Raw genomic sequence first — 12845 nt, 5'->3', positions numbered from 1 at the left:
ACTGCGCCACCAAGGAAGCCCCTAGAAGCTTTTTATAAGGTGAAACTCAAACACTTCTCATTGGACTTGCCTAAAATGCACATTTGATCACATCGCTTCCCTAAGGACGATCTTTCACTCACTTCCCATTGTCTACAGGATGAAATCCAGACTTCTTGACCTGATGTCCAAGCAATTCGTTAATCCGGCCCCAGCTCCCTCACTTCCCAGAAGCCCCCGCATACACGCTGTGTCGCAGGCTCATTAAACTACTTACAGGCCACTTCTTGGACACATCACGACTCTTTGTTTCCACTTGACTCTTTTGTGTCTGGCAAACTCTGACTCATTCTTTAAGAATCAGCTTCAGGGTCAGCGTCTCTGGGCAACCTTCCCTGGTCACCTCTCATCTCCTTGTGAGGTGTCCCCCGCTCGGGTCCCGCTGCATGTTCTGTCCCTTGAGTCAGCACCTACATCCTATATAGCAGCCCTGTGCCACCTCCCCCAAGAGACTTGAGGGCAAGGGATGAGCACTGTCCCCACTTGGAGCTCCACTGCCTGCCACATGGTTCACGGTTGCTGTGCAGTGCAGGCAGACCTCGTTTTATTGTGCTTCACTTTATTGCTTTTTTTTTTTTTTTTTTTAACAAATTGAAGGTTTGTGGCAACCCTGCGTCAAGTCCATCAAGGTCGTTTTTCCAACAGCATTTGTTCCCTTCATGTCTCTGTGTCACATTTTGCTAATCCTCACAATATCTCAAACTTTTCCATTATTATTATATGTGTTCTGGTGATCAGTGATCTGTGATGTTACTACTGCAAAAAGATTACAGCTCGCTGAGGGCTCAGATGATGGTTAGCATTTTTAGCAATAAAGTTTTTTTTTAATTAAGGTTAGAAAAAGTTGATCAAGTGAAAAAGACAACCCACGGAATGGGTGAAAATATTTGCAGATCGTATATTTGATAAGAATCTAGTATCCAGGTTATAGAAAGAACTCTTAAAACTCAATAAAAAAGACAATCCAATTAAAAAATGGACAAAGGATTAGAACAGACATCTCTGCAAAGAAGATAAGCAAATGGCCAATAAGCACATGAAAAGATTAGTGACATGCAAATCAAAACTTCAATGAGATGCCACTTCATATCCCATTAGGATGGCTATAATCACGAAGACAGAGAATAACATATGTTGACTAGGATTGCTGGTGAGAATGTAAAATGGTGCAGCTACTACTTGGAAAAGAGTTCCGTTTCTTAAAAGGTTAAACCATGGAGTTAGTTAGCATTTGACCCAAATATCTATGAACTGATGAATGGATAAATAAAATGTGGTATATACATACAATGAGAATACTATTTAGCAATAGAAAGGAATGAAATATTGATACATGCTAAATCGGGGACAGACATTTTTAGAGGCCCTGGGTGTTCCCTGGACAAATGTGTCTGCTAGGTGGGATGAGAGAACTTCTCAAGGTCTTCCAGCTCTGCATACCCTAACCACTGGAGCCCTAGTTATGGAAGGGGAAGGTATGTGTCCTGGGAGATTAATCCACTAGTTCCCTGTCATTCAACCCTCTGACCTCAGGGTATAACCAACTACCACAATCTTGCCCTTACTGAAGGTGGAAAACCTACCAAGTTCTCATTTCTTGAGAAGGGAAGTTCAAGTTAAACCCTCTAAGCTCTTTGCTTATTGTAAAGATAAATGTTATAAATGATATGTCCTCAACTATTTCAAATCAAGGCCTAAAAAACCTTAATGACAAGGATCTCTGATGATGAAGGAAAAGCAGTGCCTGTCATCCAGGAGCTGGCCTAGTACTAAAAGGTAGGCCTCTCTGTCCTGCTAAAAATAGACAATTTCACAGAACACCTACAGTACTGCTCCGTGACCATGGTCAAGACAAAAGACCATTCTGTAATTCTGCCTGAACGCAGAGAAAAACATGAACATTGTCCAAACCACAAAAATGACCAAATATTGGGAATTCCTTGGCGGTCCAGTGGTTAGCACTCCGCGCTTTTCACTGTCAAGGGCCTGGGTTCAATCCCTGGCCGGGGAACTAAGATCCCACAAGCCGCATGGCATGGCCCAGAAAAAAAAAGACTAAATATTCTGTCTCCCTGTCCTGGCTAATGTACTTCTTTAAGAATGATAGTTTTAGCCTCACTTCATGCCTCTCACATTACTGAGATAGCCAATCATCCAGCACTTCCTCACAGCATCCATTTAGAGAGAGCCCTGCTTCTTTGAACCCTCCCCCAAATCACCTAACTTGTCCAAATCACAAGTCCTTTGTAGCATCCTACAGAGATTTCCCCTCACGATTCTGAAGGTGTGTGTTCTCCCTTATGCTGTGAGCAATAAACCCAACTTGTTTAATTCAGGTGTTCCTCATCATCTGGCAATGAGTAGTGGCTGCCGTTTTTAGATAAGGCATGGATTTTCCATTTTCCATGGTTTTGGCCTCAGCACTTTGCATGTGTTATATCACATGTGTTATATCATTTCCTACAACCTTATGAGGCAGGTGGTGACCCCATTTTATAGGAGAGGAAAATGTTTAACCTGAACTTCCTCCAGTGGTGGGGAACGGAGAGAGGCAAAGTGGAGGGAGTGCTGCCAGAGGGGGTGGTAAGTGGTATCTGCAGGACTGATGAACTCTTTGGTTGGCTTCTGTTTTTGAACCACTGCAAACGTTTTCCCGCCTGCCCCTTCCTCCCAGGTCATAGTGGCTGGGCAGGGGTGTGGTCAGGGCTGGGTGAGCAGCATTCCACCGCCCCTGACCCAGGAACTGACCCTCAGTGACAGAGGGATTCTCAGGGGTGGGAGAGCAGTTTGTGCTTGCTATGTCCCCCACGGCCACCAGAGGGCAGTACCGGTCCACACCTCGGCCTCCCTGCGGCCATTCTTGGGAAGATTAGAGCCCTGATTCTCAGCCCCACCAGACTCCTTTTCCTGTTTGTTTTTTAAATAACTATTTTCTAATGCCCCCTTTACCATCATGAAGTGAAATTAACTCCGAATAAAACTTACCTAAGCAAATAATATGATACTTTAACTCTGAAAGGAGAAAAAAAGGAAAGTAACATGTAATAAACTGATGGGTTTCAATATGTGATGCTTGGACGTGGCTACACTAGATGAGCACAATAGAGTTAGTTTGATGCTTTGCCATCGGATCACTGAGAAAGAAAAATTACAAATGCAGGTGGATGTAGGTTGTTGTATTTGACAGAAGTTCACTGTGATTTTCTGAAATGGTAAACAATTCTTGGTAAAGTTAAAAATAAAATAGAATCCAATTGTCCCTTTATTGCATTCTTGGAAATTCCAGTGTATATTAAAACTGCAAAAAAACCCCACAAAGCTTTTATTTATGTATAAAATAGAGTTAGAGTCAATGCTCCTATAATTATAAACACTCTTTTTCATTTGGTCCTACATGAAAGTCCAGCAGGATATTTGAAAATTAATTCTTGTGAAGAACTGCCTTCACTGAGAACTCTAGCTGGTACCAGAGGATATGAGATGCCCTATCTTTCCACCCCAACTTAGGCCCCCTGAGAGCCAGAGCTTTGTGTTGCGGGTCCTCAAACCCTCCAGAGTGCCCATCACAGTACCCAGTACTTACTCACTGAGTACACTGAAATGACTGAGTCCTTTCTCTACAGCTAGGGGTGACTCTCGTCCAGCCAGAGTATATTACCTGGACAACTTAAGGGCCTAGATCCTGAATATGAATGTTGATGTAAACCAAAGCCAGGCAGGAGGTGCCCCAAATAGTCCGGCAGCGACAAAAATCCAGGACTCCACATTTTTTTTTTAATTGGGTATAGTTGCTTTACAAGGTTGTGTTTCTGCTGTACAGTGAAGTGAATCAGCTATGTATACATATATCCCCTCTTTTTTTGGATTTCCTTCCCATTTAGGTCACCACAGAGCATTAAGTAGAGTTCCCTATGATATACAGCAGGTTCTCATTAGTTATCTATTTCACACATATTAGCGTATATATGTCAATCCCAATCTCCCAATTCATCCCACCCCCTTCTTCCCCCCATTGGTGTCCATACGTTTGTTCTCTACGTCTGTGTCTCTATTTCTGCCTTGCAAATCGGTTCATCTGTACCATTTTTCTAGATTTCACATATATGCATTAATATACAATATCTGTTTTTCTCTTTCTGACTTACTTCACTCTGTATGACAGTCTCTAGGTCCATCCACGTCTCTACAAATGACCCAATTTCGTTCCTTTTTATGGCTGAGTAATATTCCATTGTATATATGTACCACATCTTTATCCATTCATCTGTCAATGGATATTTAGGTTGCTTCCATGACCTGGCTATTGTAAATAGTGCTGCAGTGAACACTGGGGTGCATGTGTCTTTTTGAATTATGGTTTTCTCGGGTATATGCCCAGTAGTGGGATTGCTGGGTCATATGGTAAGTCTACTTATAGTTTTTTAAGGAACCTCCATACTGTTCTCAGTAGTGGCTGTATCAGTTTACATCCCCACCAACAGTGCAAGAGGGTTCTCTTTTCTTCACACCCACTCCTGCATTTATTGTTTGTAGATTTTTTGAAGATGGCCATTCTGACCGGTGTGAGGTGATACCTCACTGTAGTTTTGATTTGCATTTCTCTAATAATTAGTGATGTTGAGCAGCTTTTCATGTGTTTGTTGGCCATCTGTATGTCTTCTTTGGAGAAATGTCTATTTAGGTCTTTGGCCCATTTTTTGACTGGGTTGTTTGTTTTTTTGATACTGAGCTCCGTGAGCTGTTTGTATATTTTGGAGATTAATCCCTTGTCCATTGCTTTGTTTGCAAATATTTTCTTCCATTCTGAGGGTTGACTTTTAGTCTTATGGTTTCCTTTGCTGTGCAAAAGCTTTTAAGTTTCATTAGGTCCCATTTGTTTATTTTTATTTTCATTACTCTAGAAGGTGGGTCAAGATCTTGCTGTGATTTACATCAAAGAGTGTTTTTCCTGTGTTTTCCTCTAAGAGTTTTATAGTGTCCAGTCTTACATTTATGTCTTTAATCCATTTTGAGTTTATTTTTGTGTATGGTGTTAGGGAGTGTTCTACTTTCATTCTTTTACATGTAGCTGTCCAGTTTTCCCAGCACCATTTATTGAAGAGGCTGTCTTTTCTCCATTGTATATTCTTGCCTTCTTTATCAAAGATAAGGTGACCATAGATGTGTGGGTTTAACTCTGGGCCTTCTATCCTGTACCACTGATCTGTATTTCTGTTTTTGTGCCAGTACCATATTGTCTTGATTACTGTAGTTTTGTAGTATAGTGTGAAGTCAGGGAGCCTGACTTCTTCCAGTTCCATTTTTCTTTTTCAAGATTGCTTTGGCTATTTGGGGTCTTTTGTGTCTCCATACAAATTTTAAGATTTTTTGTTCTAGTTCTGTGAAAAATGCCAAGGGTAATTTGATAGGGATTGCATTGAATCTGTAGATTGCTTTAGGTAGTATAGTCATTTTCACAATATTGATTCTTCCAATCCAAGAACATGGTATATCTCTTCATCTTTTTGTGTCATCTTTGATTTCTTTCATCAGTGTCTTGTAGGTAGGTAGGTTCCTCCTTAGGTAGGTTTATTCCTAGGTATTTTATTCTTTTTGTTGCAATGGTGAATGGGATTGTTTCCTTAATTTCTCTTTCAGTTTTTTCATTGTTAGTGTATAGGAATGCAAGAGATTTCTGTGCATTAATTTTGTACCTTGAAACTTTACCAAATTCATTGATTTAGCTCTAGTAGTTTTCTGGAGGCATCCTTAGGATTTTTTATGTATGGTATGATGTCGTCTACAAACAGTGACAGTTTTACTTCTTTTCCAATTTGTATTCTTTTTATTTCTTTTTCTTCTCTGATTGTTGTGGCTAGGACTTCCAAAACTATGTTGAGTAATAGTGGTGAGAGTGGACATCCTTGTCTTCTTCCTGATCTTAGAGGAATTGCTTTCAGTTTTTCACCATTGAGAGTGAAATGTTTGCTGTGGGTTTCTCATATATGGCCACAGCAAACCCAAATGTTTGCTGTGGGTTTTTCATATATGGCCTTTATTATGTTGAGTTAGGTTCCCCTATGCCCACTTTCTGGAGAGCTTTTCTTATAAATGGGTGTTGAATTTTCTCAAAAGCTTTTTCTGCATCTATTGAGATGATCATATGATTTTTTATTCTTTAATTTGTTAACATGGTGTATCACACTGATTGATTTGTGTATATTAAAGAATCCTTGCATCCCTGGGATAAATCCCACTTGATAGTGCTGTGTCATCCTTCTAATGCGTTTTTGGATTCTGTTTGCTAGTATTTTGTTGAGGATTTTTGCATGTATGTTCATCAGTGATATTGGTCTGTAGTTCTGTTTTTTTGTGATATCTGTGTCTGGTTTTGGTATCAGGGTGATGGTGGCCTTGTGGAATGAGCTTGGGAGTGTTCCTTCCTCTGCAATTTTTTGGAAGAGTTCGAGAAGGATGGGTGTTAGCTCTTCTGTAAATGTTTGATAGAATTTGCCTGTGAAGCCATCTGGTCCTGGACTTCTGTTTGTTGGAAGATTTTAAATTACAGTTTCAATTTCATTACATGTGATTGGTAATTGTATTTTCTATTTCTTCCCGGTTCAGTCTTGGAAGGTTATACGTTTCTAAGAATTTGTCCATTTCTTCCAGGTTGTCCAATTTATTGGCATATAGTTGCTTGTAGTAGTCTCTTATGATCTTTTGTATTTCTGCAGTGTCCACTGTAACTTCTCCTTTTTCATTTCTAATTTTGTTGATTTGAGCCCTCTCCCTCTTTTTCTTGATGAGTCTGGCTAAAGGTTTATCAATTTTGATTAGTTTTTAGTTTTATTGATCTTTGCTATTGTTTTCTTTGTTTTTATTTCATTTCTGCTCTGATCTTTATGATTTCTTTCCTTCTGCTAACTTTGGCTTTTGTTTGTTCTTCTATCTCTAGTTCCTTTAGGTGTAAGGTTAGATTGTTTATTTGAGATTTTTCTTGTTTCTTGAGGTAGGCTTGTGTAGCTATAAACTTCCCTCTTAGAACTGCTTTTGCTGCATCCCATAGGTTTTGGATCGTTGTGTTTTCATTGTCATATGTCTCTAGTTATTTTTTGATTTCCTCTTTGATTTCTTCAGTGATCTCTTGGTTACCTAATAGTGTATTGTTTATCCTCCATGTGTTTGTACTTCTTAGTTTTTTTCCCTGTAATTGATTTCTAATCTCATAGCCGTGTGGTCGGAAAAGATGCTTGAAATGATTTCAATTTTCTTAAATTTATCGAGGCTTGATTTGTGACCCAAGATATGATCTATCCTGGAGAATGTCCCATGTGCACTTGAGAAGAAAGTGTATTCTGCCACTTTTGGGTGGAATGTCCTATAAATATCAGTTAAATCTATCTCGTCTACTGTGTCATTTCAAGCTGTGTTTCCTTATTAATTTTCTGTCTGGATGATCTGTCCATTGGTGTAAGTGAGGTGTTAAAGTCCCCCACTATTATTGTGTTACTGTCGATTTCCCCTTTTATGGCTGTTAGCATTTGCCTTATGTATTGAGGTGCTCCTATGTTGGGTGCATATTTATAATTTTATTTTTATTTATTTATTTATTTATTTATGGCTGAGTTGGGTCTTTGTTGCTCTGCACGGGCTTTTCTCTAGTTGTGGCGAGTGGGGGCTACTCTTTGTTGCGGTGTGCGGGCTTCTCATTGCAGTGGCTTCTCTTGTTGCAGAGCACAGGCTCTAGGCCCACAGGCTTCAGTAGTTGTGGCACGTGGGCTCAGTAGTTGTGGCTCACAGGCTCTAGAGCGCAGGCTCAGTAGTTGTGGCACACGAGCTTAGTTGCTCCGTGGCATGTGGAATCCTCCTGGACCAGGGCTTGAACCTGTGTTGCCTGCATTGGCAGGGAATTCTTAACCACTGCGCCACCAGGGGAGTCCCCTTCCTTGTCTCTTGTAACATTCTTTATTTTAAAGTCTATTTTATCTGATAGGAGTATTGCTACTCCAGCTTTCTTTTGATTTCCATTTGCATGGAATATCTTTTTCCATCCCCTCACTTTCAGTCTGTATGTGTCCCTAAGTCTGAAGTGGGTCTCTTGTAGACAGCATATATATGGGTCTTGTTTTTATATCCATTCAGCCAGTCTGTGTCTTTTGGTTGGAGCATTTAATCCATTTATATTTAAGGTAATTATCGATATGTATGTACCTGTTACCATTTTCTTAATTGTTTTGGGTTTGTTTTTGTAGGTCCTTTTCTTCTCTTGTGTTTCCCACTTAGAGAAGTTCCTTTAGCGTTTGTTATAGAGCTGGTTTTGTGGTGCTGAATACTCTTAGCTTTTGCTTGTCTGTAAAGCTTTTGATTTCTCCGTCAAATCTGAATGAGATCCTTGCTGGGTAGAGTAATCTTGGTTGTAGGTTTTTCCCTTTCATCAATTTAAATATATCCTTCCACTGCCTTCTGGCCTGCAGAGTTTCTGTTGAATAATCAGCTGATAACCTTATGGGGATTCCCTTGTGTGTTATTTGTTGCTGCTATTAATATTTTTTCTTTGAATTTAATTCCTGTTAGTATGATTAATATGTGTCTCGGTGTGTTTCTCCTGTATGGGACTCTCTGTGCTTCCTGGACTTGATTGACTATTTCCTTTCCCATGTTAGGGAAGTTTTGACTATAATCTCTTCAAATATTTTCTCAGACCCTTTCTTTTTCTCTTCTTCTTCTGGGACCCCTATAATTCTAATGTTGGTGCATTTAATGTTGTCCCAGAGGTTTCTGAGACTGTCCTCAATTCTTTTTTTTTTTTTTTTTTTTTAAATATTATTTAATTAATTTATTTAGGCGGTGTTGGGTCTTCGTTTCTGTGCGAGGGCTTTCTCTAGTTGTGGCAAGTGGGGGCCACTCCTCATCACGGTGCGCGGGCCTCTCACCATCGCGGCCTCTCTTGTTGCGGAGCACAGGCTCCAGACGCGCAGGCTCAGTAATTGTGGCTCACGGGCCTAGCCGCTCCGCAGCATGTGGGATCTTCCCAGACCAGGGCACGAACCTGTGTCCCCTGCATTGGCAGGCAATTTCCCAACCACTGCGCCACCAGGGAAGCCCTGTCCTCAATTCTTTTCATTCTTTTTTCTTCATTCTGCTCCTCAGCAGTTATTTCCACCATTCTGTCTATCTTGCAGCACACTTATCTGTTCTTCTCCCTCAGTTTTTCTGCTATTGATTCCTTCTAGAGTATTTTTCATTTCAGTTATTGTGTTGTTCATTACTGTTTGCTTTTTAGTCCTTCTAGGTCCTTGTTAAACGTTTTTTTTTTTTGTATTTTCTTCATTCTATTTCCAAGATTTTGGATCATCTTTACTATCATTAGTCTGAATTCTTTTTCAGGTAGATTGCCTACTTCCTCTTCATTTATTTGGTCTTGTGGGTTTTTACCTTGCTCCTTCATCTGCAACATATTTCTCTGTCTTCTCATTTTGTTTAACTTACTTTTTGGGGGTCTCCTTGCTGCAGGCTGCAGGGTCATAGTTCCTCTTGCTTCTGGTAAGTCCACTCACAGTGGGTGAGGTTGGTCCAGTGGCTTGTGTAGGCTTCCTTGTGGAGGGGAGTTGAGCTTGCATTCTGGTGGGTGGAGTTGGATCTTGTCCCTCTGATGGGCAAGGCTGCATCAGTTGGTGTGTTTTGGGGTGTCTGTGAACTTAGTATGATTTTAGGCAGCCTCTCTGCTAATGGGTGGGGTTGTGTTCCTGTCTTGCTAGTTCTTTAGTGTGAGGTGTCCAGCACTGGAGCTTGCTGGCCGTTCAGTGGAGCTAGGTCTTGGTGTTGAGATGGAGACCTCTGGGAGGGCTCTCCCCAACTGATATTCCCTGGGGCCAGGAGTTCTCTGGTGGTCCAGCATCCTGCTCTCGGCTCTTCCTACCTCAGAAACTCAGGCTCAACCCCTGGCCACAGAACCAAGACCCCAGTTATGTGATTTTCTTGCCTTTCTGGAAGTCTGAGGTCTTCTGCCAGTGTTCAGTAGGTGTTCTGTAGGAGTTGTTCCACATGTAGATGTATTTTTGATATATCTGTGAGGAGAAGGTGAGCTCCACGTCTTACTCCTCCATCACCTTCCTCATTCTCTCCACATTTTCTTAGGCAAGTTCCGTCCACCCAGAAGGGCCCTTTCATTCCATTGGCACCCCACGCACATATTCTATTTGTGGTTCCTGAGACAAAGAAATGCATATCCTTGTGAAAGAAAACAGGTAATTGGTTCCAAAACTCACTTTTTGGCCAGAACCAACCAGTGGCCCTGCAAAGTGGCTGGGTCTTGTGGCCCTGGTTAGGATAGAGGGATAAGGAAGCTTCTTCCTGGAGCCCCATCAGGGAAGGGCTCAAACCCAACCCATGCTGGCCAGATTGCAGCTTTCCCTGCTGGTACCTGGTAAGCTGCATGCCAGCAATGCACCAGTGCCCCTAAGCTCCCCACAGCCTCGCCCAACCCCGCTGCCACTGGCATAAAGCTGCCCATTGGAAAGTTTTGTTTCAGTTTTCGGCCATAGCAGCTCCTCTGGTATTCCTTCCTAGCCTGCCTAGTGTCCATCATTGACAGCTTTTACAGCAGGAAGGTGGGCAGGTTGATAACAGCCTGGTCTCACAGGGGTCTCTAAAATGAGGTGGGGGCAGACTGAATCAGTGAGTCATGCATTTCATTCACTCAAGTTCCACCTTTGCAAATTTTTTTTTAATCTGTGAACTGCGTGTGCTTTTTATTTACCTAGAAATGACTCAAAGAGAGAGAGAAATAAGAGGTGTGTGGTGTAACGACTTGCTGGTGAGTGGTCAATTTTGTATGCTTTTCTGCTCCTGAGACCGATCTCCAGAGGATGCCAAGGATAGCCAAGTTTCACTTATTTGTCCAAGTACAGGCATGATCAAGAGTGTTCTAAGTAAGTCATGGTTTACACCGTAGATTATAGAATTTCCTCTGATTATTTGATTGGGTCACACGAATTTAAACTTCAATTGAAGCTTCACTTTCAAAGTTTCCTCTCCTTTTCTCTGAATATGCCAGAGCATGATGACAAGAGTATCACAGATTCCTAAAAATCCATCCAAACAAGCATATCTCAATACATTATGGTTTATTCACCTTAAGAAGAATCTAGAATACAGTATCAACAAAGATACTGGAACATGGTTTGGGATGGGAGACAGAGTTATGCCCAGTTGTGTTCTGGACCACGGATATAAATGCTTCTCACTTCATTTTAGAGTTTCCATAATTGTAGCAATTATCTCTGAAAGATTTTTGTCCACACTGATTTGGATGAAATTTTCTGGAGCTGATGGGGGCTCCAGAGTATCAAACTGGGACTGCAATAACTCAGGGGACATAAAATGCCCTTTTCTTTTGAGTAAGCGTCCAGAGATGACCTCGAATGACCCAGTCAGATGGACCACAAGGAGCTTCACTTCAGCCAGCTTTTCTTCCTTTCCTGACTCATCACACTTCAGACGTGCACCATCTTTTCCTTGTATTAAGATGTCTCTGTATACTTTCTTCAGAGCTGAACAGGCAAGAATTACATGCTGTCCAGAGGCTACATCTCTGTTAAAAAAAAAGTGTGTGTGGGGAAGATGCTAGAGTGAAGACATTTAAAATAATTGGTGTCAAGTCTAGGTTGAGGACTAGAGTCCCACTTCTCTGACAGTGGAAGGTGTTACAAATGGTGGCCAAGTATCAGGCAGCCCTGGCTTTGAGGTAAAGATCTTCCACTAGTGAGGCATCTTGGGTAACATATTTACCTCCCCGAGCATCAGTTCATCATCTGCTAAATGCAGCTACTCAGAGTACCTGCCCATAGAACTGTGATGAGTAAGTTTATGAAGGTGCTCAGCACAAAGGAAATGCTTGGTAAGTATTGGCTCTGCCCCTTGGATGTAGGATGTGACTGAGCCACCACTTGTAGACATGGGTGGCGGCCGGCAGGCACCTGTGCCCCACACACAGCACAGCTCAGGCTCTCCTCAGGTATTCAGGGATTTGAATTTCACAACTGGCTTCTCTCCATTCCTACTCTACAGTATGCTGGAAGAGTCTGGGGAAGTTACCAGTGCAGAGCTACAGAAAGCAGGAGAAAAGGGAGCATCAGCCTCTGTGTGGTCAAGGTGAGCAGGATGTGAGAAGTTTCCAGGGATGTGCTAAGGAAAAAAAAAAAAAACTGAGCCAGAAATAGAGGTAGAGTGACAAGGCACCAATAAGGGAGAACCAGTGTGGTTCAAGACCATACATGAGGGTGAGCCCCCTTTCCACTAAACCTACATGTACCAGCCAGAAGAGGCAGTCATCTTGGGGCCAGGAAGGAACTGAATAAAGAGGTGAAGGGTCAAAGCTGGCTTGGGTACTTAGAAATTTCAGTTCAGAACTGAGAATTCTGAAGGGGCCTGCCTTGATTCATGGCCATTGTAGACTGGAGACCCAGTGGATGGAGTGTGTCATCAGCAACAAACCTATATACCTGAGCCTTCTGGCTCTTCCCAAGGGCCATGAGTGAGAGCTTGTTTATTCTGAGCCTGGAGGTCTGATCTCTATTCTCCTGAGGATCTTCACTTCTGCTTCCTTCACAGGTCAGTATGTTAGATCTCTGACAAGTCTATTTATGTTAGAGACCCAAGTGGGCAGGAGTTCTCAACTCCACACCTTAAACCCCTAAGCCCATGCAAAGACAGGGCTGCCAGCCATGTCTGTGCAGTCTAAAAAAAGTAAACTGATTTTTAATCATAAGTATACTCTAATTTCATATGACCCACATGATTTTAGATTTATAAAACACGACTTCATC

General features: G+C 41.7%; 1 protein-coding gene across 10 annotated transcripts in view; it reads right to left on the bottom strand.

Moving 5' to 3' along the window:
* Nucleotides 1-12845, bottom strand: part of IDNK (IDNK gluconokinase) — a 61575-nt gene that overhangs the window by 31006 nt on the left and 17724 nt on the right. For 9 of the 10 annotated variants that reach the window (XM_082469918.1, XM_082469920.1, XM_082469924.1 and 6 more), the window contains one exon: nt 11128-11611. The exons of the other annotated variant lie outside the window; for it this stretch is intronic. In XM_082469918.1, coding sequence (XP_082326044.1) covers nt 11266-11611 — 346 coding nt within the window. In that variant the 3' untranslated portion in view covers nt 11128-11265. Of the gene's footprint in view, nt 1-11127; nt 11612-12845 lie in introns of those variants that run through there. 10 annotated transcript variants of the gene reach the window in all.

The sequence above is a fragment of the Balaenoptera physalus genome, assembly GCF_965194825.1.
Source record: "Balaenoptera physalus genome assembly, chromosome: 7".
Taxonomy (NCBI): domain Eukaryota; kingdom Metazoa; phylum Chordata; class Mammalia; order Artiodactyla; family Balaenopteridae; genus Balaenoptera; species Balaenoptera physalus.
This window is presented reverse-complemented; position numbering and strand designations above follow the sequence as displayed.